Here is a 26,905-nt window from a genome sequence, read left to right as displayed (position 1 = left end):
ATCAGTTCACAACATCAGTGACTTGACAAGTGAGTGAATGGTGCAGGGTGAACAGCTCCAGGAATTCCAGTCAGTGCCATAAAACAGTCACCCCAGAGTGGAAAGCCTCCAGACTGCAAATACATACATTTCCTTGAAACACATTGTGGGAGGCAGAGAAACCCATGGGGGAAAGACCTTTACAGCATAAAGAAGCCTGCAAACATGTTCAGCTCATGCAAAGAATGATTAATGTAGGTCCAGACAGTCAACAGCAGCACCTGGTAAAATCCAATAATGTCTACAGGCAGACACCATGCCAAATTCCTTCCTGATGCAGGCAGGTATAACCACTCTGGGACTTGCACATTTGATCCAGAGCTCGACTGAGCTCAGAGATGATGAGAGGAAAAAAAAACCTCTTCAAAGATGGTAAAATCACTTTTTCTACATAGTACTGACATCTCTTGCAGTAAGCACTCATCAGTTCCCATACCCTGCTCCTGCCAGTGCAGAAGAGCCGTGCACTCCCATTTACAGAAGAACTGTAATTAAAATAAGGAACTAGGGAGAGAAGATGAGATGTTACACGTCAATTCAAACCAAGATATTTCATGATGAGTGCAGGTTCTCATCTCAATATGAAAGTATTACTGAATTTAAAACTAAAAAAAGGCTTTTATAAGAGCAAAATATTCTGGTTTACCTTTTCAGATTTTTTTTTTCATTTTTTCCCCTTTTTTTGATCAGTCTACTTAAAAAAAAAAAAGGTAAAAACTTTGAATTTTATCAAAATATTTTGACAGATATAACATTTTAGAGGTATGCTTGTGGGAAATTTCTAAATCTTTTGGATTTTTCCTCACTGAAAAACTTGCACTTCAAAATAGCAGATTCTTTCACAACTATATTAGCTTCTGCCCGTTTGCAGTGCAGAGTTCAGCATGAGATTTGCTTTGCACTTTATGTCTTCTAAGCAAAAATGGCATAACTATTCCTTAAGACTTACAGGATTTTGGCCAGAATCCACAGACATAAGGGCAAACACTGGATTCCAGTGTATCTGTTAGGAAGCATGGTTGAGTGCTCCATCCCAGAAAAAACTCCATGGTCCATGGGTCTGTTTAGATACTATACGAGAATTTCAGTTCTCTTTAGAATTGCACAATTAAAAAGCTGATGCCTCTTTTTTCCCTGGGTTCGACAATGAGGACTGACCATGACTAATACATGAGTGGTACTCTTTTTTTCTTTTTGAGCTCCACCCATACACAAACAAAGCAGGTTTTTGTAGGCACAATGATTTACCTAAAATAGTTCACTTATCAGATAGGTGCTTCCTGCCATGCCAGGCTGAGTGAAGACTGCCTGTTGTATTACATCCAGAAGGACTTGCTCTGAAGCTACAAAATCAATCTATGTTGTAAGATACACTTGTAAAATCAATTTTTGTGTATTCATTCATACAGCAGACGTTACTCATTCTTTCAAAAAAATACCATGATGGCATTGAGAGTGGAAAAAGTCCTTTTTACAGAGTCCTCAGGATACAGGGGAAACTGATGGGCTATTCTCAACACAGCTCCAAAACCTCTAGCTCATATGCATTTATTCTGAATCTGCCACCTAGAAAGGCTCTCTCTACTGTGTCCAGCAAGACGGCTAAGCCATGCCAATGAAGCTATTGGATATGAGGTATCATCCTTTTTTATGTGTGGAGACAAATGTGGGAGAGATCAAAATCACTGGAGCTGACTGAGCACAAAGAATTTGAAAACTCAGTATTTCAGAGGTAGTAGAGGACCCAAAAAACACCATTGACACCTAGAGTGAGAAAGCTGAATCTAAAAAGCTTCTGGAAAGCAAAAATGAATCCCAACAGTCAAAACCCTGGCAATAAATGTGCAAACCCAGGTGAGTCACTCTCTGAGCTAACATTCTCTGAGTGTCTTCCCAAGATCACTTGAGGTATTTCTTCAGCCTCAGATGCTCTCATCTTTGCAGGAGACTGAGCTCCTCAGGTGCCAGTGTGTGGTCTGCTCAGGTTTACCATCCATCATGCCAGGCACTGTCCCACACTGATGGGAACTCACACATTGCTGTCATGGCAATACAGTTTCAATGATGCTTCCCTTACAGTCCTGAACTTTCAGCACGATTACAAATAATCTCAGTTCTCCATCAGTACCTCTCCCTATCAGTCACCAATAACTGGAAAAACCAGAGGAATTCTTTTATTAGCTAAAGCAGGTTCAGATAAATGCTCTGAAAAGTAATTGCCCAGTTTCAACTACCTGATCCCTTTTCCTTATTAGCTATATTGCTTCTCTATCAAAAGCACAATAAAACTTCACTGGCAAATCCATCTACAAATGCCACATGTGAATGATAATCAACCTATTCATCTCAGGAACTACATACCCCAGGTGGTGCTTTTCCAGCTGACAGACCTGAAAATTATATTGACAAATTAACATATGCCAGGTTAGTAATGATAGGAATCTGCTAGTCAGAGAACTTACAATTTATTGTAGATGTCAGCAAGCCCACAGTAATGAAAATCAGAGAGAGCAGATTCTTGAAATACTGCACCTAGGGTTATTGGCCTAATACCGAGCCACTCATTTGGCCTGGAACAGGCACATCAAACACACATCAGGCCACATCTATTGCACCAGACTAATGGGTTTCCTACCTGTGAGTTAAACTAATGCCAATATAACATCCTGGGTAGAAATGGGCCCAGTGCAGTGGGTTTCTGTAGCAAGTTGAACAACCATAGCTATCCCTTTCCCTCTCTGCCAGCAAACTAACAAGAATCAACAGAATCCATTTTGCAGCTGCTCTGCAAACCCCTAGCCTCACACTGGACACATCCCCAGTATAAGAAAAGCCTATGGCATGTGAGTCCCTGATACTGAGACAACACAAATATATGTAGCTATTTTCCTTGCAATTATAACTTCACAAGTTATGCATTTTTTACACCTGGCTGGAGCACTGTAGTCCAAGGGATGAGACTGAGTCAGGTGAACCTCACTGGATTATTCACCCCCTTCTTGTGCATGATACCACACTTTGTTGAAGCCACTGCATTATTCCATTGAATATATTGTATCTACCACATCTTCAGACTCAGGGAAGATCCATAATTGCAGAAAAATTGCAAATAGTTGTGGCCACCGCAGAGTCAATTTAAAAAAGCTTAAGAGAGATCAGTTAATAATCTAACCATGTGCTTGTTTTATCCACGCTGGGATATATTCTCTGTTACACGTGTGCTGATTTTATATAGGAATTACTTATTGCTCTATACATATGCTTATCTAATTGTACTGAATACACATGCTTTATTAAACTCATAAATGAGCCCATTTATGGGGCTATGTGAAAGTAGACCCCTTCATATTTTATTTATAAGTGTCACAATAGAATGGCATTGACATAGAACATCCATTTAATTCAGAGGATTTAGAGTTGTCCTACAGACTTCTATTTTTTTGCCAGAATCAAAGCTTTTGGGTTTTTTAATTAGCTTTCTAGCCCATCTGCTTGCAAAGATAGCCTTGACAATATAAAATACTGCACATTTGTCTTGCTGAGTCTGCAGCCAGTGGAAGAAACAATGAGACTAGAACATGAACTTGCATTCTCCATCTTATTGGGGTGCTAACTGAAAACCCAGTTCTGGCAGCCTAAATACCAAAATTCTTAACTATTTGATTACTGCTGATTTTTCCACCAAACCTGCAGATACGTTTGTCAAAGCCATGAGTTATTCACAAAAGCTCTTGCCCATTTTGATGACCATGCTGCACAATTCAGGCTGTCAATCAGGACTGGGCAAGTGCCTGGCTAAATAAACATGCCTGCAATTATAATCAAGGATTTTGCTCCTCTTGTATTGTGTGGAGTAAAAGCAGTGATCACAGCATAATCAAACTAGTACTTGAAGTCTCTAGTGGAAAAGACTCCAAAAGCACAATTACTGGGGATTTGAGGCAGAACCCACAGGAGCATTAGCTTAATGCATAATTTTAAGTGCTTTATAACATAAAACTAAGGAGAACAAGTTAAAACCTCTGTTGCTATAACAGGCTTGACAAACAGCAGAGAAGACAGCTCAAATACACTCAGACTTTTTCCTACCACTTGAAAACAAAAAGAATACTGCACTGGTCTCTTATGAGGGTTGTGCTATGCAAATTGCTAAAATCATCCACAAAACTAATGACTCAAAAAAAAAAAAAAAAATCAAAAAACCCAAAACCCTGATTCCAAATGTAAATAACTGTCTCAACCTTCTTTGATATAAACTCCTCTAAAATAATTGTCAGTGTGTGCTTATGTCCCTTAAGCAAGCTCAGGTTGTTGTATCAGAAAGGGGAGATAAGATTGAGTCTGGGTTTATGACAGTGACTGCTGATTGAATTATCACATTGTGGAGATAATGCATGGATGCTGTTGTATCCCAACCCTGGGGTTTTTAAGGACAGCAATGTTCAATGACCATGTTTCTTTAGTCCCATGGCCTGCCTGATAAAAATATCTTCCATCTGGTTCCCGTTTGTATGGTTGTGCCTCACAATAGAAGGAGCTTGATTAAGCAATTAAGATGGTGCATGAAGCACATGTTTGCACTTGCTGGATATGGATGGACACATGATCACACTTGACTGCTTTTCTAGAGGAGGATCACAGGACTTAAACAAGAATTAGTAAAAGGGCACGGTAAGTAGAAGCCTGCAGGTCAGGCAGGCCTTTTACTGCTTTGGTTGACCTCTTGCATCAGTTTCCAATCTATTGTAGTAAATTAATGTGTTAGCCTGAAAAAGTATTGATATCTTCCTTTCATTTGGGACTAAGAGCAGACATGGTGAATGCATGTTTCCACCTTGATGATTTCCTTCTTATGCCCCTGGCAACTTACACAATGAATAAAAATATTTATTCTGTCTTAAGATGTACAATGTAGGAATATAAAAAGGTAAAAGACTTTAGAAAGTGCAAAAAGGCCTCAGAAAGTAGACATAAAGTTAAGAAAGGCTGGGAAATTTCTAAACCTTCTAATGGGAAACTAGAAAATTAAAAACTAAGTGAATACATTTATATTTCTTATAAGGAACAAGAAAGAACAAGAACATTGATAGTGCAAGATGTGGGAAGTTCTAGATATATGCTTTGTAAAGATAGAAAAAGTTTCAATCTTAAATAATGAATTGTGTATTGTTTGAGGTTTATAGAAGGGGTTTTTTGTTAATGTTAAACCTACGTGGGTTCTTTTCTTATTGGTTAGAGTATAATGACTTTACGCTTTTTCTTTTACGCTATTGGTTCAAAGAATATGTAGAAAAGGCTTTGCATAAGCTGCTATCTTGTCTCTGATCTGAATTTGCATGGATGTTGTTATTTTTCTGTGTCTCTTGCATTTTGCTTGTATGACACAGAGAGATAATAAATCCTAAATCTGCAAGCAGTCAGGGTCTCATCCTGTTTGTGAGACGTGGACTGATCTGGCAGAAGTGGTGCCCTGTACAGGACTTGTGGAAAAGACTGAGAGCTTGGTAAAAGCTGCCTAGAAAAATCCTGTCTAGTCTGTTGTCTTGAGGTTCATTTGTTGCCTGATTCTGTTTGCAGAGCAGATATATATTTCAAGTTCATTCAGATTCTGTTGTAGTCAGCTGTAGCCTGGAAGAATCAACAGGGGAATCCCGTAATTTTCACAGGAGGCACACATCAAAGGTAGGAAGAACTAATGGTTTGATAAATCAATGAGACTAACTCATAAAATTACCTCATATATTAATTTGCTTCCAACTACCTTAAAATCCACCCCAAAAATCCTGTTACATCATCTGGTGATAATAATTTCTTTGATCTTCTCTCTGCCCTATCTATCTAAAATAGTTTATCATTAGCTTTTAGAACTTGACCAATATTTGAACCTACGTGATGTAGAACAGAGAGTGTCCCAGCATTAGAAATATTCAATTTTAACACTGCAAGAGCAAACCTACATTATAAGAATGCTAAAATAACCTGTTGTATCATCTTAAAATGTAACATCTCGTGAAGGATTTTAAAGAGAATTTCCTCGAGTAACCAGGTGTCAAATAAAACAGGGTCTTATATGATGCTTTTGAGTATTTCACCCTAAAACAAAACTGGACTTTGACAAAGAACAAATAACACCCCAGAAGGTCTACAACAATTTCCTCTGAAAAGGAACTTACTTCTTGGCCAAGAGAACAAGAAAGACAAAAGGAAAGCAATGACACAAAAAGCTATCTGCCAAAAAAATGTTCACAAGTATAGGAATTAGACTTTTAACAGAATCCCTAATTACACATTTGACTTCTGGCATCTTTTCAAGGCAGCATGAACACAGTTAAAGTTCTTTGTGCACCTATATCCTCCAACAAAAAAAAAAAAAAAAAAAAAAAAAAAAAAAAAAAAAAAAAAAAAAGACCACTTTTATTGTAAAAACAATTAAAAAGTCAGTTGCCTCTAAATACTGACTTGTCACCAATTTCAAAAGCCCAGAAAGGAAGATCAAGACAGACTTGCATTGGTATTGTATCCAATACAATAATTTGATTGACACTGCTCAAAGTTCTGTATATTATTCAAACATTTCTGTTTTAATTTTCCAAGTGCCCCTGGGAATGTAAAAAATATATAATGAGGACAACTGGCATCTTATTTGCTAAGATGAACATTTGTAAATCTAGTGTCCAAGTGAGGGCAGGTGGATTCTCAAATGGCCTCTTTCTCAAAGGTATTGAGACGATTTTACTTAACAAAAATTTATGCCTTCTTTATATAATTAGTAGTCCCCAACAAGTCATCGGGTAAGTGCTGCTGATGCTAATTCACACAGATACAATTTAACAGTCCCTAAAACTACTGTGGTGAAGTGTCCTACAGAATTCATTCCCAAATGAAAATCCCAGGAAATTGTTTTAGCTGACCCTATTTCCATGTCACCTACAGTTTATGACCCAACACTGCAAAATCATTAGGGTGGCTGTTCTGGAAAGTGAAGAGAAACTGAGTTCCTGTAAGCCTGGTAAGGGAGGAATGATGTAACAGTTGAGGTTTGCCTTGTGAAGAGAGAAGAATAAAACCCTAAAAAAACTGCATATATTGCTTTTGTATTTGATTCCTAGTCTAACAGTGTGTTAAAAAGCCGAGCTCCCAGACATTCTTCTTATGGGTAAGATTTTTGACTACATTCCTCTGTACCTGATTTTTTATTAGATTTTGGAATGGAATTGCAGCTCCTACCCGCAAATCTCCAGTGGGGAGCAAAATCTTAACTAATCTGTGATCCCAGAAATGTTTATTTCTCCAGATGCAGTTTCTGAACTAAATTACAAATGTTGTAGAAAGAGATGAATGGGGAAGTAAGGGGACATAACCACAAAATTGGATGTGATTAGTCAGTGTTGTAAGAGTTTAGTTCTGTCTTTAGAACAAAAGAAAAAAAGAGGTCTTAAGGAAAAAGAACATATTGCCTACTTGAATAATTCTTAGACTAACAGTTTATTAACAAGGAATGTTAATAAACTGCTTCCTATGTACAAGATCACCCATTAGTTAATCAGATACTTTTGCGATTACTCTTCTCCCCTAAATTCTTCTTCCACTCCCTTGAACTGCTGCATGGTGAAATGGTACATGGCCAATTTCCTACAGAGTGCTTCCAATTCAGGATTAGGAAAGGCAGCTTTCAGACCCTGCTTCCCAGAAATTAGGGGGCTAATCAGTGCACATTGTTAAAGAGATGTGTACTTCTGCCTCATGCAGCATATCTATAACAAAATCACTCAGAGTTTTCTATCTTCAGGCTATAAAATATCAGTTAATATGGTTTAATATCAGTTTAACATGGTTTACCAAGCAAAAATAACTTTTAATTAGTAATTCTGTCAAACTAAACTTCAAAAAGTAGTATTTATTCAATCCTCAATGACAACATCCATAGCATGAGCATCTGGCTTGGCAGATCCTCAAATAAATAAACAAACTCTAAAACTTAACTTATCCTTCAAGTGAAAGTTTTCTAATAATACAGCATTAATATTAGAGATTGTCAATTCTTGTATTCCCATGAGAAATAGGGGAAAGGGACAGGAAAGGCATATGAAAGCAGACGGATCTGGCTGGAGATGAGCTGCTGCTATGATTTTTGGAGAGAGATGCAATTATTCTACAAAGCCCATGCTCTATTACAATTTCTATTCACTAAATTTAACCAAAAGGACCATTCAGCAAAGATGTCCCTTGTAAATACAGCATCAAGCTTTCAGCAGGTTCCTATTTTCTCTTGTTTGCACAGTAGTGTGGGCATGCTTAAGAGGTGGAAGATTTCCCTGAAAACAGTTGCAGGACAAGGGAAAGCTGTTTTGGTGCTTTGCTGTGTTGGTGAAGTACCACAAAGGTTCTTTCTAAAATATTACATCACTGGAAAATTCTCTAGAGACTAAGGTTTCTCTTTAAAGTTAGACATAAAATAAAGCCCTGTGTACACAGTCAGGGAAACCAATCCTCCCCTGTTAATAGCAGAAAAATACACTATGGCACACGTTGCTAACCAGACAACGTTTGCCAAGCCAAAAGCATGTCTGAATTACACTTTGCTACCTTTTCCTGGGGGAAAAGGAGAGAGTCTAGAATTATTTCTCTTATTTATGATTTTACTTTGCATTAAAGAATTTTTCTCTTTTTTTTTTTCCTTCTCTTAATCTAAGTAGCCTAAGAGTCACACACCATAGAGTTACAATTATGTTTTACTGCATGCAGTGCTGCAGGATCCACAGGGAACTCAGAAGCAGTGCCAGGATCCACAAGGAAAGCATAAAACACCCCAGACTTGGTTAGGAACACCTTGTGGAAAATGAGAAGAAACCATTGATGACACAACTGTCTACCCAACTTGGATACCAATTCCCTTTGCAAACAGCAGGGAACTGCGCATCCCAACCTCTGAGACAATTCTTGCCAGTCCCAAGCCATACTTTCCATGCTATAAGAACATCAGCCTGCTCAATCCCAAATGTTACCATGAATTGGTCATTGTTCTACTTCAATATCATCAAATTTTCTCATACCATAAACTAGCATGTGCTTTTATGAGCATGAGTACTGCCTTGGTAATGGTTTGCACATTGACTCTCTAATGGTTAATAACAAATGTGCCTCTTACATGATCTAGGGATACCTGCACACCTCCAGTCTCTGAGAAGGGCTGGGTTCAGACCATCTTCTCCTCTCTGTGGACACTAATTAGGTCTCTTTCTCTGATGCAGCTGTCTATTCTCATTAAATTTGTAGAAATGTAATATTCTTGAGCATTTTCTCTGACAGATTTGGTTTAACAGTGACTGACAGACAGCATGATAGCATCAGCATTTTATTATTCATTTGGAGATACGGCTAAAATTATATTCCTGAAAACATATCCTCAGTCCTACCCCAGCTGTGCACTGGGGAACCCAGACTTTGGAGCAGCATCCCCAACACCTCCATGCATCCAGAGAGGATAAGGATCAGCCTGTCTAGGCTCAGACAAGTCCACTCCTGTGTCTCCCATTACTTACTTCATATCGGCACACAATAAAGGTCTCATCCATCCTCCATGGGAGTCTAGAAGAGCTTTCCACTGACACTGAGATACCTTGGACAATATGCCCATTACAAAGCAGACTGCAAAGCAAAGCAGTTGTTTTCCTGCTTCTAATGACATTCATGAAGAGATGACATAAGCCACTTCCAAATCATAATAATTTGTAATAGTGAAAAGGATATAGCACATACTGGGGTTACTGATGAGGAACACAAGCATCCATAGTGAATGAGACAAAAACTATTTTACAGTCTCTGCAAAAACTGTAGGAAAGAGATCACCTAAAAGAAAATTCAGGATTGGCTGAACTGCTGCATATTCCACTGACGGCTGCTGACAGCTTCAGGAGGGAACTGCGCACGGCCTGTGCCAGCTCTGCTGCCAGCGAGACGCTCCCACAAAACCTCTCTGTCTGCTAATTTTAGCTTCTCTGAATTACTGCTCACATTAGCACACGCCTACCTTCTCCAAGGATTTCTCCTAGTCACTGCTGCCTGGACCTCATGGAGCATTGTGGAGCCACAGGTCTGGTGGTTAAAAGGCCCATGAGGAACATGCAAGAGCTTTACACCAGGACTAGAGTGGCCAAGGCCAGACACGGCAGCATGGGGAGGTGTGCTGCAGAGACTCACAAAACACTTCTCAGAGAGCCACTGAAGAAGAGGATGGAGAAAATGGTGCTCTGCATAAAATTTATAGCAGACTGTGGTGCCCGCCAGCTCCCTCTCCAGTGAATGGGTGCAGGATATAGCCTAGTTTACAAGTTTCTGCCTTTCCTCCATCACCTCAGCTCCTTCTTTCAGGCAGCAGATGCCGGTACAACCAACATGCAAAAGCCATTTAGGAGGAGGAACAATGCTGATCTAATCCCCAGACTGAGGGCCTGGACAGAGCTCAAAAGCAGAGTGTGCAGCACAGCTCTACGTGAGACAACTCAGGGGATGGGATCAGGCCCCAGACCCTGCCAGCACCACTGGGTGGCACTAGGCCATGGTGGACAACCAGCAGTGGTGGCATACATGGTGACAGGGGTTGTTTTGCTGCTTGATCCGGATTTGGAGAAATCCAAGCAGAACCCCTCCCAGCCAGAATCCTCTGTTGGAAATGCAGTGAGGTACTATGCACAACATTGCTAGCAAATACAGCAACACAGGGCACGGCTGCACAGGATGGGCACCTGTCTTGTGTGAGAGAGCCAGAATCAGCACCCCACAGCCCCTGCAGGAGAGCTGAGTAGCAACTGAGGCTCCCCTGAGAAGACAGGGGAGAGGTTTTCTCAGGACCTTGACAAAGCTCAGACCCTTGGTAAAGGCCACCAAATCTTGAGAGGACTGAGGTGATGCCACTGCACAGAATCACCACCCATACAGGAGGCAGCTGTCTCCAGGTCAGCCCTCCTGGCCCTCGCAGGAAGCACTGCCAGAGGCAGCTCTGACTTTGCTCAGAGAGTTTTATCAGCCCTCCCATGGCTCCCCTCCCAGTAAGAGAGAGAGAAGCCAAGTGTGATGGTACTGCAGAGCTGTGGCTGGGCAGCAGCACCTTTTGGCTGTTTGCAGTACAGAGGACATGGGCAGACAGGGGCTGTGAGAAGGAATCCACTCACTGCCATCCTTCTGGCTGCTCTGAGTTTGCAGCCTGAATGCCCTGCTTGGGAGGAGGAGAAACACTGCAGCTGAGAGGGCAGGGCTGAACCAAAGAGGTCAGACCAGTAAAACCAAAAGGCATTGGACCTGAACTGGGTAGAGATGCTTTATTTTGCTGCCTGGGAGGAGTACAGAGTAAAACAGCAACCTTTTATTCCATTGGACATGTACCCTCCACAAACCCCATCCACTGACTCCACTGAAGAAGGTACAACTTGAGCTCCCACTCAGCTGGAAAACAGCCAAGGAAAGAGCCAGTGCCAGCAAAGACAACTTCTCTTCCAGACCTGTGCCTTTTCCTTCTATGCTAAACTTGGCCTGTAGGGCTACCCTCTGCAATCCTAAATCTTCAAATTATTAACGCACTGAATTTGTGTTGGAGATGTTAGGTGAACCAGAAAGAACCCAACATGACTTTGAAATCTCAGCATGAGACTGGCAGTAAGAGAAAACTGAACTCCCTCCCCTACACTGTAAAATAGAACAATTGCCTTGGAAATAATTCAGACATAATAAATGGGGGATTCGTTCATATTAACTGTTTTCAATTGCAGATTTATAGCCTAAAATTAAGCAGATGTTGAGTGTTGAATACAATGCTTAAGAACACAATGACAAGTTGAAATCCAGTTTCTCTGCATGTGGCAATCAGTAACTTCAATTATTTATTGGAATAGAATTAAAATATAATTAAATGGAGCAAGCTATACTTAAGAATAAAGAAATATTGTAGAACTTAGTGGAGAAAAAAAACCAGTAAGACAGACATAATAAATGGGGGATTCGTTCATATTAACTGTTTTCAATTGCAGATTTATAGCCTAAAATTAAGCAGATGTTGAGTGTTGAATACAATGCTTAAGAACACAATGACAAGTTGAAATCCAGTTTCTCTGCATGTGGCAATCAGTAACTTCAATTATTTATTGGAATAGAATTAAAATATAATTAAATGGAGCAAGCTATACTTAAGAATAAAGAAATATTGTAGAACTTAGTGGGGAAAGAAAAAACAGTAAGATTTTCAGGTCTTCCAAAACAGTACAAAATGTTTGGATACAAAATAAACAACTTAGAAAATACTCTGCAAATCTCTTGGTAAGTACTTTAAGGAATTTACTTTAAATAAGGAATTCACTCTTGTAAGAGCATCAAACTTTATTTATTTCAATTCTGAAACAAGATAATGAAATCTTCATAAGCTTATTTCAATTTTAAGTTAATCTCATTTCTTCTATTTCACAAAAAACAGAGACTTCTGTTAGACCCATATCAACGATTACTGGTAGAAGTGAGATGCAGAGCCCAGCTTACCTGCCTTTTATTAGTCTTTTGAGGGAAAAGGCTACACGAGCTGTGCAATTCACAGCACATCAACTGCAAAGTTTTGTATCATGCTCTTTGTGCTGCTCATCACAAAACCAGTCTGAAAAAAGTTGCACTGTTATGGAGCTGGACAGCAGAACAGGGCTCAGCAGGTAACCAGGCTGGAATCACTCAGAGAGCACTCTCAGCTCCCACAGAGGGCAGAGAAAAAGAGGACATCTGCTTTAGGTCCAGAGCTGTGCAAGATGGGACCTTATGCTAGCCAGAAAAACAGCAACAGGCAATGAAAGCAGGAAATAATTTGGAAATAGATACCACAGCCCTCCCATTTACCTTAGGTTAGGGCTGATTTAAAAACAAACATAGGAAATTGTGTATCTGTTTAAAAACCCCACATCTTTATACAACACAGAATCACAAAAGCTGGAGTGACTGTTGTTTCCATGCCTCTGTGGCAAGACAGGAGTGACAAGACCTGGATTTCTTCTGACACATCTCCTAACAGGGTCTCCAAGATGGGGAGGGTACAGAAACCTATTCCAGTCCTTCAATCTGTGATTTTAATCACTTTCTTTTTGTCCCATTTTCCATGTACATCGAGACTAAATTGTTTACTTTAGCTCAGGCTTGCAGAGAGTATTTTAACAGATCACTTCACTTTCCTTCTCTAACATAAGCATCCCCAAAACCTTCAGTCTTTTCTCATAACTCCTGCTCTCACAGCTCTTGTCACTCTCTCTGCACTTCTAAGAAGTCCACATTTTCTAGCAGCTTCTGGTAAATGGAGTTTCCAAGCTTGCAGCTGTAGGCACTTGCTGCAGAATTTCAACATCAATTATAGCCACTGTCCACTCACCCAGGAATAAAAATGCCTCAACAGGTTATTAACACAGCTGGAAGGAGATCAGAGATCCTCTTCTGAAGTGCTGATTTCCAACAAGCAGTGAACGTGTAACTCGGCCCTGAGGTGGTCAGTAAGGGGACACAGAAAGCAACACAGAGCAGTGAGCTCTGAAGCCTTTCAGAAGGACAAAGTAAGAGCCAATATTTCAACAGAAGTCCCCCAATTCCTAACAGAGTGATAATAACATAACACACAAATACCACGTATGGTAGAGGCTGGATTTGAACTGGCTATAGAGTGGCAAAACACTCTTAAATTCACCAGCACTCATGTCAGTTATTTACTTCTAATGAACCCCTTTCTCCAAAATACCTTACATTATTTGTTAATTATATCTGAAGAAAATATTACATCTCCATTAGGTTCATTAGCTTCACTGCATTTTTTACTGCTGTATTTTGAAACAAGGATATGGTGGAATAATTCGATGGCACCAGATATTTAGTTACTAAAATTAGTATGACATCCCTGGTACTATTTTTTAAATAGATGGCTATTTTTGTAGAGCTACAATAGCCTCCAGGAAAAAAAAAAAAGTCTTCAAAAGCTCCTTCTGTGCTAAGATCACATAACAGAAAGCAGAGCTCTAGGGTTTAATTCCTATCAATCAACAAAATGAGTTTCACACTACTCCCGGCCAGAGGAGCTAATATACACAGTACCACAGGTCACCAGAGAAGAGCTTAAAATAAATCCAAGAGTGGGTGAGTATTGCTACATTTTGCCATCCCCTGTATTGTTCTTCTAATTTTACAAAGCCCCAGTCATTAAACTAATTATTAGGGGCCCTTCAGTCGTTTTACTGCTCCTAGCACCTCTCGTCCAGCTTGGGCAGCTCTAAGGAGCTGTTCAAACACATAGGGCTGGCCCTTGGAAACACTTTGCTGCTGTTACGAGCCCTGGATGTCCCCCAGAACAGGGAAACATTTGAGCAGCTATTTGAACAGAGCACAAATAAAAAGTAGATGTCTTTAAAAACACAGGCCCCTGAGGCATCTCGGGTTTCCCCTCTGCAGAGAGCACAGAAGATTGCTTATCTTGGCTCCAGAACAGATTGATGCGTTCAGCCGGAAGGTTCACTATAGCTGACAGAGAACATTTCCTTCATCATATTGCTTCACCATGCGAGGAGATAACTCAGGCTAATAATATTCTGTCTCCTTTTTATCCTCCTATAGCCTACGCATAACTTAATTCGTAATTCCAAAGGGCTAGCAGAGGAGATTGGCCTGGTGCTAGTTTCATTTACACACACATAAATCAAAGCTCAGTTTACTGGAATAGATGGCACTGCACTGGTATTAAAATATAAAATCTTCAGCAAGGCCAGAAAATTCTCCCTCAGTTCCTCTGATCATAAACACCATGTTATCCTACATTCAGTCACGCCCTCCAAATTTCTAAACATTGCATCCATTTAAATTTGCATGTAAATAGAAGCTATCCTGAGTCATAAGAAATACAGCTTCGCCTACCCAGAAAGCATTAGTGCAAATGTAAACCAAGCAGAAAATGGCAGAGTGGTAGAAACTTGGCATCCGTGGAATTATCTTTACATCTAATGAATAGTGTCTTCGTTTCTTAGTAACTAATTACAGTGGAACTGCTTAGAGAAAAGGACCTTGTGATGTGCCTGAAAGAGCCAACGTAGGACACCGAACCAGGGCCGCATTAGTTCAGTGTCAGATACCCACTCACAACCTCCTCCTACCCAAAACTGCAGGATTAGGCTTTTGAACCTTCCAGGAGCCTTAAATTACCCCAGGCGCTGTGGAATGAAAGGTTACCATTCCGGGATAGGAACAAGCCGTGTTGCTAGATCTTCACCCCCAGGCAGTAATTCTCAACCACGCAGGAAACCCCACTGCCTGCAGGCACCTGCCTGACTGTGGCTCCCAGCTGCATGAAAGCCCTCACTATTCTGCTCTAACTCAAGCACACATAGCTGCTTTCAGAAAGGCCACATTATTATTCTGGTTTTGAAGAAGGAACTGCAGAAAGCTGACTCAGAAATTTTGAAAACTGCTAGCGAGACCCTGGTTTCACTTACCCTAATCTATCATCACATTTCATCACCAATCTCATACCTGCCCCAAGCTCCCAGCACTGCACCACCTCTGCCCCCTCCATTAAGATATAAAACAAGGGTTAAGTGACAGATAGTATCAATATGGAGAGCAATCTGTCTCACTCAGAAACCAATGCACCAAGAATAAAGAAAGAATTATTATCCTGGTGTCAATATGATAAATTACAGTCTTTTTCCTAAAGAATTTCTACTTTTTCAGCTAGCACAGAAAACTCTTCTCCTTTTAGCACTCAACATTCAAGCAGTTCCTTCTGACATCCTGTTCAGAGTTTCTGCTAATGAAATTGTTTATTTTGGTGGATGGCTGATGTTAGTAGCTAAAGCACTCATCTTGGAATAAACATGAACTGAGAGCCAGTGATAAGAATTCCAACTGTTCCTTCCATATATTTGTTTCCAAAACATAAATAAGTTTGAAAGCTCTGCTGCTTGCCCTTGTTAAAGTGAACAAAATGTGTAGGGAAAATGAGTTTTCAGTGTTTCCTTACACCACACAGGTTATACAATCCCACATGCCAAACCCATGAAGTTTGTGGTCACATTTCCCTCCTAGAGCAGCAAGTTCACAGCTGTTGCACCAGACAAAACAGGACTAGGAAGAACTAGGAGAAATAACCTCCTGATCCACCATACCCTCTCCATAACATTTATATCAATGCCAGAGGCTTGTCTATACAGCAACAGAAGGATTTAAGGAAAAAAATGGATGTCTTATAGTGCTAATGGGAATCCATTAGAAATCTTTTCCTCACATCAAGCCTAATCTTTACTTGCTTTGGTGTAACATATTTGTTTGCCTTTGCCCTACAAACCTTTTCCTTTTGCAGCATCACAACATGCTTGCATGTGCTTTTCCCTCTCTAGACTGAACAACCTCTACCCTTTTAATCCTTCCTTGACAGGCCACACTTTCAAGACCTCTGATCACTCTTACTGCTGTCTGTTGCACACCTCTCAATGTGCAAACATCCCAAGAAGGAGACAGTACTCCCGTTAATACCTCCAGAGATCCAATCTGCAAGGACTCTTGGGAAGCCAGAGAAAGTGTTCCATGCATAGCCAGTCCCTCACTGCTGGGCACATTTTCATCATTTCACCAGAGGATGTTCTCTGGTATAACTAGAGACACCCTCCAAAGGCTTCATGTACCAGGACAGAACAAGGCTTTGTAGTGATCACCAGGAGGAGAATGGTTTTTAGTGCTCCTAGGGAGACAGGCAGGCAGGTCTTGTATTGGCTCCTTCACATAGCTCAGACCCCAGGTTCTGGATTATCACAGAAAAATCTCTGCTGCACTGATCCAGAGTGAGGCAACTAAAAGCAGCATCAAAGGTTGAGCTAACTGATTCAGTTGTGTGACAGTGGGGAACAGAAAGGATGTATCTTTCTATTAATGCCACCTCTATGAGGGAAGAGGGATTAATAAAAAAGGTTGACACATTAGAAGGTCATTTTTGCTCCACAATTGGTTGCAACCCAGGGCAATGTCATATCTTCACACTTGCAACCATGCAAAAAATGATAAGATGTAGAGGACCAGTTTCATGACTGCAGCAGCTGGGGGGGATTGCCAAGCTCTGGGACACACATTCCCCCAGGGAGTGACCTACTGCTCCACCAGCATGTCTGTAATCTCTCTCACAACATGGTTGAAAATGGAGCTGACTAGAGGATGAAATGAGAGGAGGTGGGGAGAAAAGCAAACAGACTCACTTATTAGTAAAACCTTGATGACCAGAAGTTCAACAGAGCAAAAGGTGCATCACCAGAGGACTTCTGATGCCCAGGATACAAGCACTGGCAGATCTGGTACACATAGCTGCATTTGCTACTCACTCTTCAGCCAAGTGATTAAGTCTCCAAACAGCCCTTAACCCTCTTCCGTACCAAACACAACCTTTATCCTCTGCACACTGTACATTTAAAGAACAGAGTGCATTTCCGAGACCCTTACCTACTGACCTCCAGATGCAGCCAGACCCCTGCCCTTCATGTCTTCACACTCTTTGCCAAAACATGAACATTGTTTAACCATTCACGTTCCGGGGTTTAAAAGAGAAGGAGCTCCTGGGTGGCACAGGATGTGTTCCTGCAACCCTCCTCAGACCCTCACCTGCCCTGGGGTAACACTCACCTCAACAGCTGAGGGTTTTGGGCAAGGATATTTGACAAGCTTAAAAGTAGGAAAAGGAAGCTGGATGAGGGCATATGTAGTCTCACTCTCTGAGGCTGGATCAGAAATACCTCCCTGGGCACTGAGCTCTATAAATGATCTCCCAAGGCTTGAAAAATAAATATGCTCTGGCAACACACCTTTCCTCCAGCATCCCTGGGAAAAGGATGGGGACTTGCTTGTTGGAAGAGAGCCACAGAGACTAATGCAGGGAAAGGTGGTGGTTTACATTCAGAACAATTTGAAATGCCTGTCTTTGAAAGCTCCCTCCTAAGTCCACCCATGTTCCTTCCCCAGCCTGGAGAAATCTCTGGAAAGTACTGGTGCAGGAAGATCTGCCTTTTTGTACAGGCACTCTCTCCTCCCCAGCAACTACAGCCCCCTACCCCAGCTCTCCCAAACCTCCCACAAGGCATTAAAAAGCAACAACAGACAGCAAGCTCTCTCCAGCTTGCTATATTTAACTGCAGACCTCTAAGCATTCCTCCCTTTGCACTCCTTTAAAAGAGCTGCACAGAAACATGGAGAATGAGAGCTGCTCCTCAAGGCTGTGAGAAGCCTGAAGCCCAGGTTTGCTCCCACTGCCTCCACTCTGGGGCTCCTGCATTGCCACATGTGCCATAAAAACCACCGGAGCGCACACAGGAGGAGGAAGGGAACACTTTTGTTCCTCCGCCCCAAGAACTCAAGGTACTAAATGTTAATACTTGGAAATCAGCAACTGCCAAGAACAAGTTCCCCACCCACCCGTCCACCCTAAGCTTTGAAGTGTTTTCTTTCTAGCTTTACCTTGGCACGCTGGCCAAATAAGTCACAAGTTTACGAAGGTCTTCCTGCCTTATTCTGTCATGATTGCTGCGGGCTGGGAAGGTCAAGACCGGACCACCTCGTTTATCACGGCCACCTGTGGAAAATAAAGGATTGTTAGAAAATCAGACAGGAAGCACACATCAAAAAAACTACGTGCACTGAATTGATAAATATAAATTACAGCACATTTAGGAGTCTGCACACCCTTTGTAGCTTTTAGACTTGCCTAATTGAGGAAGACAAGCTTGCATTTGCTGGAGCTCCAAATGGGGGATATAAGAAAAAAAAAAAAAGCCCACACAAGGAAAATTGCTACTAGCACTTCTTCTTTCACCTAATCCCATCAAATCTAATATATCTGCCACTCCAAGCAGGAGATGCTAATGCAATCCTACTGTCGGGGTAGTTTTAAGCTGGTCAACACCAAAAAGTGAAAGCATTTTTCACTGTTGCCAAGGGTATTGCACTGTTCATTCCAAGATAGTTTACTATGTTCTGCCGGTTTGAAGTGATGTATCCCAGTAATGTTTATGCAGCCCAATGTTCCAATCTATCGGGTACTTCATTTGACTTAAAATTTTCATTAGAAGTTCATGTCTTCTAAGCTTTGCATTTAAAAAGTGTTGCTGACAATCAGAATATTTGGGGGGGGGAATTTCGTGTAGCTTTCCTGTCTTAAAAATAATTTATTTTAAACTGTCAGTGTCTGGCCCTTTATCTTTCACAACAGTTTTCTAAAGGATTAGCCATAAAGGAATAACTCTACCCTGAACGATACAACCACAAATACAGGGGCAAATATAATCTATTCTGCAGCACCTTATTTTATTCTCTCCTATAAATAAAGTTTAAGAAGAGTGAAACTGAAATCTAGTACCTCATTCAATGTTTAGTTAATTCTTTACATATTATCTCAGGATTTCTTCCAGGAATTGTGTTGTTAGATACATGTCTGCGCTGTTATCTAGGGAAAAGTTACAGCTAAACTGCAGCTCAGAAAGCTAGTACAGCACTGCAAGGACCTCGCAAACAAGCTGCAAAAATGCACATGAGCTTGCACTTCTCAATGGAAAGTATAATCCCTTTAACAGAAATATCACTTCTGAGAAAGGAAACCCATGTGCTTTCTGAGCTAATTTACTTGGCCAACAAGAAGAAAAAGCTACACAAGGACATGAACATCTCTGGCACTGATCCACACTGTGCTCTCTCATTAAGGACTTGGGACACCTGCAGTCTGTGCTACTGGCACATTCTTGTTACTATATATAAGTTTTCTTAAAATACAGATAATTTTTAATTGCTAAGATCTGTCTAAAGAATCTTCTACAGCACTGCTGCCTGTACAAGACAGTCTCTTACACAAACTTCATCTCTACAAACAGAGATGCCACTGGTACCCATGGTTTTCAGGGGATGCAATGCAGCTGAAGGGTTGCATTGTACAAGTCTCCATTGGAGCCAGGTTGCATCTGATTTGTCCAGGGATACAAATTGAGAGGCAAACAACAGATGTCATCTTTATTTTGAGCCCTCATGCAGACAGGGGTACATATGGAGAACAAAAACTGTCCTGCCTAATCTCCACCCAAATCTCTGTGCTTTCTATTTGCCTTTGGCTTTACACCATGAAGGTGAGGAGGAAGGTCCACCTTCAGTGGAATTCAGTGTCACCTTGGCAGATCCATGCCTCTGCCACATAGGATGAAAATCGGGGCATAATGTAAAAAAGGATTCCATTTACAAGGAAATAAACTTATCTAAATGTTCATATGTTTTTTATGAAAAAAGCTACCTCATTTTAAGTACATTTTCCCTGTGTTGAGATTATCTCACACACCACATCAATGCCAAACCATTATATCATGCATGATATGTGTCCAACAGAAAAGCAAGCCAGCCTATAGAATGGCAAACCAATGCAAGTAACTAAAGCTGGAGGGAAATATTTTTTCAACACAAGAGGCTTTTCAAGGTTTTGAAACATTTCCCATCATATCTAGATGTAACCAAGGTTTTCAAAAGCTTCCACATATTTGCTGAAGCAGAGACCTCAACTTGAACTGCATCCCAGAAGAACACGCTACCCGCAACTCATTCAGGTTCCCTCTCCTTCATTCACAAGAATCTAAATATTTGTACAAGGTGGAAAAGCACTAAGATTTGAGATCAGAAGACATCCAAGACCACATTTATAATCCTCTCTGAGGATATGAAACACCTGGAAAGGGCCATGAGCTTCCCACAGCCCAGCAGCACTAATCACTCTGATGCTGCCCATTCACCTTGGCTTTGTAAACCAAAAATTGTGTTTCTGGTCAGGAACTCCTTTAACACCTACCATTCCACCAAAGTGAGCTCTACAAAATAAATAAATAGAAACCTGTGCAAATTCTGGTAGGCTAAAAAACATTAAGTCAGAAAATTCTTGATCCTTTCGGTTACAACAACCCAAAGATTTCAACTACAGAAAAGAAAATAGGATCCAGAACATTCCTGTCCTGTCTTTGCTTCAGGATAAAAATTACCCCTCAACAGTTCATCTAAACTGTCCTCAGGGAAGCAGGATAAATAAGGCTCAGGCACAGGATCAGAAGTTACCAGGACAGACCAGAGAAAATGGGTTAATTCTCATTGGAGGAGGAAGGTTGCATGATGACCCAGTTGGATATTTCTGGGTGATAGAAGGATAAATAAGCACCCAGACTGATTCCTTCTAGTCCTACAGCACACAGAAACAAGGAGACTTGGGTAAAATATCAAGACATGCAAAGTTTAGAAACAAATGTTTCTCATTGTGATAAAAGTGCAGCCCTAGGCTTTGAGCAATAAAGTGAAGTTATTACAAATACATCGTACATATTAGAATCCTTCAATTGCTTCCTTCAAGTCCATGCAACCCTAGTTACTGAGAAATCACTAATTTTTATGAATGCCTACATAATTTACAATTTTACCAAGAGACCGTATAAAGAAACATCAGATTTCTTCTAGAACAAACTATTAAACACTAATTAAACACTGTATGTTTAACTCACAGTCAGGCTTGCAGAGATCAGTAACTGTGGTTTACTCTCTTAAATACTGATAATATGCAGAGTTTTTGTTACATTTTGTAACTCAAAATCTCTACTTTTCTAGGAAGACTGAAGGGGATATTGCACCATTGAATATGCCTACATAAGGATGCTCATCTCCTCTAATGGAGCTTGCTGAGAAGTAGCAACACACAATAAAAGAGAAGAAAACCTTCTGGCATTGGCTGTGCAGGGAATCTGTCTATACCATTCCTTTTCTTTATTATTATCTTTTTACTGAAGGGAATATTAAAGTACTAAGAGGGGAAGAAGTTCAGCCCAGATGCCACAGTGAGTCACTTGAAGAACCAGGAAAAGAAATGAGGTTTTCTGACTCGATCCACTGTGTTGGAGCTTCACAGTGCTTGAGACTCTGCTTGTTACCAATCCACTCAAGGAGACGAATCCTGCCCCAAGTCAGCCACGATCTCTGCACCAATTGTACATGCACAGTCTTCAGAGAGCTACTCAGCACATTGTTTTAAAAGACAATAAAAACTAGAAGGAAGCCAGGAGTCTCAATTGCTCTAATCAATAAGTCCCATCTCCTGCCTCCCCCTGGACCGAAAAACTGTGATGAAATAATCAAACATGTCATTAGGTTTGCTAATTACAGTTATTAAATGCTAAAACAAACAGCTGATAATTTCTTACTGTTTTTCAAGTTGTTTTTTCATGAGCTTTGCTCTGATTTAGAGAGGCAAACAGATGGTCTGATTATTAGTGCTCTGGAAAAAAGAGTTAGAAAAACACATGCTCTTCAGGGCACAGAGTACACTGAGAACAAATATTTAGCCATGTATGCCTTCCATTTCTCTTACAAAATCCTTTGCTGATGGCCTTTCCCGTCAGTGGCTTCCTTGCCAGTTCTTCCCATCTCCCTTTCTTCTATCCTATAAGAACCCACAGCTAAATTCAGGGTTTATTCCCAGAAGTAAGATCACTTAATTCTTCCTCCACAAATCATGCAGGGGACATTGCAGTGATGGCACAAGGCATTGTGATGCATTCCACATTAAAAGAAAACCTTAAAGAAAGCTCAGAAAACCTGCATGCAGGCAGGAAGCACAGTTAGCAGCCTTCTGATGACCACATTTCCAGTCAAGCCTGCAACCAAGGGGAAAGAGACTCCAGTGACAGGATCCCTGTTCTGGCAGCTGCTGAACACCTCTTAGTGGTGGGCCCAAATAGTTCTGCCTACAGTGGCCCCAGCTGCCCACAGGTAAGCCAAGAAATTGGCCATCCCAAAGTGTTAGTGATGTGAACTCTGTGTACAGGCTTTACCAATCTCAAAATCTCTGCGTCCTGAGGTACAACCATCCCTGTTAATACACAATAAACTGAAATTCCAGCTATGTGTAGTCCTGTTGAGGACAGGAAATTATTAGTTTCCGTTAATGCAGGCTGCTTGTATACAGCAGATAATGATTTTATCAAGCTCTATTTTCAAGCTGCCTCTCTCCAGTTCTGTCAGCCCTTCCACCATGATCCTTACCTGCTTGCAGAGACCCACTTTTAAGGGATTCAAATCCTCTGCTTCCTTTTGCACTCTCTTCACAAGCATGAATTCACAAGCATTAGCCAGACACACAGGCAAATGTCCACACATGTAAAGGTTCCCAAGAACCTTTTCTAACATCCTGCAGCACAGCAGCAACGGAAGCAGGAGTAGCACACGGTGTCTCTGGCCCCTGTTCAGATGTCTATTGCAGTTCAAGTGAATGCACCACTTCAACTGACCCTGCAGATCATAAGCTGATCAATCTTGATGCTGTAGACTCTACTGAGACCATAAGTGAGTTTCCAGAGGAGCTGAAATAATCCTCTTCAGGTATTTCAGTCCAAAATATGGTGAAAAAATGAATTATAATGAAGAGAGCCAGGAGACAGACGGAGCTCAGCTGATGTCAGGCACTTCAATACAGTGATAAACAATACACTCTGGATTTCTAAATCTAATTGACAGACTTCCTAGGAAAGGAAAGTATCAAGGAATTGGTATCCAGAGTCTTAAAATAACATTCTTTTCTCTGTCATAGCTAAGCTCTGTGAGAGTCTGCTTGCTACTGGGCTTACTGTGAGCAAATTTCTGTACTAAAAGTCCTGCAACTTCAAGACAGACTAATTTGTTGCAAGAGTCATACACAGGATTAGCTGGGTGACCACCCTCCAGTTCTGCTGGTTCCAATCAGGTAATTCTAGTGCAAGTGATGGAAATTTTAGCTCCCACAATAAGCCAATTAACACAGCTGCAGTGCAATCACCAGGGCCTGACCATCCACAGCGCTACTCTTTGCAGCGTCTATGTCTCAGAGTCAATTCCCCAAATCAAATTCTAATGGCAAACACTCGTGACCTTACATTTAGGGTTAATAACTCCAAAAACAAGGGTAATTGATCCCACCAGAAGATCTCCCAGCAGAGCAAGTCAGAGGCTATAGATGGGATGTCCAGAGCAGCCGCTGAGTGATCCCTTTTCCTATCAAGTAGACTTGTTCTGCAAACACCCAAAGCCACTGCAGGGATTTGAAGAGACAACCTGTTGTGTCTTGTAATTCATTTTCACTGCTTTATGCAAGTATTTTGGGGTACTTCTTTAATTTTAAATGTATACTGGCCAACAAGCCACAGCACATGACAATGTCAGTCACTGCTGATTGTGGTACAGACTCCAAACCCACACCCCAGGGCTAGAAGCTGTACAGAATAAGGAGAAACAAAGAAAGAACAGATTCACCCTGATAACACACTCTTTCTCTTCCTCATTTGAGACAAGCATGGAGAAATAGTCAAGGAATGCCATGTTTTTCTAATAGCAGATTTCCCTTTTTTGAACTCTGTTGATTTCAAACGACACCAGGGAACGGTATAAAAAGGAAAATATTTTTCTGTAACAAAATATAGAAGAATTGTTGATATTTCATTTGAAATTTCCATTCCAGAGGAAAAGGAGAATGGAAATTTTTATTTTAAATCAAGACTTTTTGTATAAATACAAAATCTTTATGTCACCAAAAATTAGATATTTTGGTTAATGTTATTCACAACCCAATACAAATTCTAGTGTCCACAAATCAGCATTTGTGGCCTCCTGAAACCAGGATGTGAACTCTTTCAGTTCCCAGAGGCACTGGGGGTCTCACGTCCACCCTTTCTCTGAAGAGTGAAGTGCATCTACTGAGAAAAAGAAAACCACATGTGGAGGTGCATGTTTTATCTCTGGCCCTAAGTAACCTGTGGTGTCCTTGGGAAGGTAAGGGTCTTCTCTGAGCTTTCCTCTTTCATTCATCCGGCTGGCATAAATTTGGTGGAACCTAATTGTAAAGGTGCCCTTTCTTTAGATCTATTTACATTAAAATTCCTTCCCTCAAAGACCTTTCATGAAATCTCTGCTTTTCCTTAAGGCTCTCAGTCACATTCAGATGTTGATACAACCCAGAACACGAGGCTCCACCAGAGATGTGGGGTTGGTGACAGTGGGCTACCAAAGGATGGAGATGGCTGAGCTGTTAGCGCATCCACTTCTCCCTGCTCTGTGCCCTTTTGGTGCCCAAAGCTCACAGGAAAACCTCCTGCTTTGCAGACACAAGCTGGGAGCTCTGCTTGTCACAGCTGCAGCAGCTCACCAGCTTATTACACCCTTCTGCTGCTGATTCCTCTGTGCTCAACCACGCTCTCAGAAACCTGGCCAGCCTCCTCCTTTGTACTCCTGCCTCAGCAGATGAGCAGACAGTACCTGGGTGACAGCAGGAGCCCACGCGCCACCGCTCTTCCGAGCCCTCCAGGGAGCGGAAATACCGGGAAGGATCCTGACAAACTCTTCTGGGAGGGATGTGGGGAAATGCTTTCAGCAAGACCCATGACATCAGTCAACTACCAAGCTTTTTATAAACTAAGTGCATGAAAATTTCCATGCATGGGAAGGTAACATGGTAACAAATTCCCTTCCCCAAAAGTTCATATGCTTCATTTCGTACTGCCCTGATCAATAGAAAATCTACCATAAATATAATCAAGCAGCTGAACAACGCCCCAATTTACACCACTCTTCTAAAACAGCATCTGTTTCCCAAGAAAGACTATAAGCCCAGTTTCCAAAATATTTCACCACCTCTCCCTGGAAAAAAGCACCTAAAATAATCTACAACCTGTTTTATTTCTTCTCCTCAGCCCTCATCTCCCTCTCAGAATACAAAAATCAGTCTCTGGCTTGTACCTCATTCCCTAATGGCTCCCAAAGCCATTCCATTGCGGGAAGCAACACACTGAAGCACCCAGGCAAAGCCAAGATTTTATTAGAGTTTAGACAACAAGCAGGTGGCCAAAGCCTCCCCCCTGCCAGCCCCCTGCTTAATCTGCTTCCAGGAGGTCAGCAATGGAAGCAATCAGCTATGGCTGGGATGCACCTCACCCACAACTGCTCAGTCCATTGCTCTGTATAAGGAGCTATGGAATGGGATTTTCAGGTATTCTTTAGACACACATATGAACTTTGTTCAGGTTCAGTCTAGCTCATAGATGAGATCACTGGAAGAAACCAAGAACCAGTTCCAGGAAAAAGTCCTGATATTATCCACCACCCCTGAACTTTCCTGCGGTGCAGGGATGCAGATGCACAGCCCTGCGCCTGCTGCTCACTGCCGGCTCAGCTGAGGGGAAGTGCCAGGCACAGAGCCCCAGACAGCACTTAGGCTGGATGAATCCATGCCCAGACAGTTAGATCTGTATGTCAACTCTGAAATTAAGTGCACTTGTGAGAGCCTGAGTGCTCCTCTGAGATGACACGGCTGTGCAGGCAGGTCCTGTTGTGCCTGCTCTGGAGCAGGCAGCAGCTGCTCTGCCTTGCCTGCCTGTTCTGCCCTTTGCTTTGCAGGGTCCATGTGTGGAGCATCCGCCACACTGGAACACAAAGCAAGGTGTAGCCCCTGCCTGAAGGGTCTTGTGTGTTCTCTGCAATTTTCCTGTTGAATCACAGACAAACAAGCTGGTGAGCCACAGCTGATGAGAAAAGCAATAAACTCTGTAACTGACATGTTCAGCTGAGAGTTTTTGTGTGTGCTGATAAATTCTGCTGGTGTAAGGAGAATCCTCTTGACAACTTTACTGTACTGTTATCATTAAAATTAACTGTAGTACTAAACTCCAAAGAAGATTCAATAAAACTCTCCTGTTCCTCAAGGTAGCATGATTAAAACACAATGTGCTCTCCATCTTTGCTAACTACAGAATTTTTTTGTTGACCTTGGAAAATCCAGGTATTTGATTTTTCCTTTTTG

At 41.3% G+C, this 26,905-nt stretch overlaps 1 protein-coding gene across 10 annotated transcripts in view; it reads right to left on the bottom strand.

Annotated features, from left to right (window-relative positions):
• Positions 1 to 26,905, bottom strand: part of KALRN (kalirin RhoGEF kinase) — a 473,687-nt gene that overhangs the window by 288,377 nt on the left and 158,405 nt on the right. For all 10 annotated transcript variants that reach the window (XM_041406297.1, XM_041406207.1, XM_041406244.1 and 7 more), the window contains exon 3: positions 18,532 to 18,646. In XM_041406297.1, coding sequence (XP_041262231.1) covers positions 18,532 to 18,646 — 115 coding nt within the window. The remainder of the gene's footprint in view (positions 1 to 18,531; positions 18,647 to 26,905) is intronic.

Source organism: Onychostruthus taczanowskii, unplaced genomic scaffold (assembly GCF_017590055.1).
Source record: "Onychostruthus taczanowskii isolate IOZ18803 unplaced genomic scaffold, ASM1759005v1 scaffold10, whole genome shotgun sequence".
In the NCBI taxonomy this organism is placed as follows: Eukaryota; Metazoa; Chordata; class Aves; order Passeriformes; family Passeridae; genus Onychostruthus; species Onychostruthus taczanowskii.
This window is presented reverse-complemented; position numbering and strand designations above follow the sequence as displayed.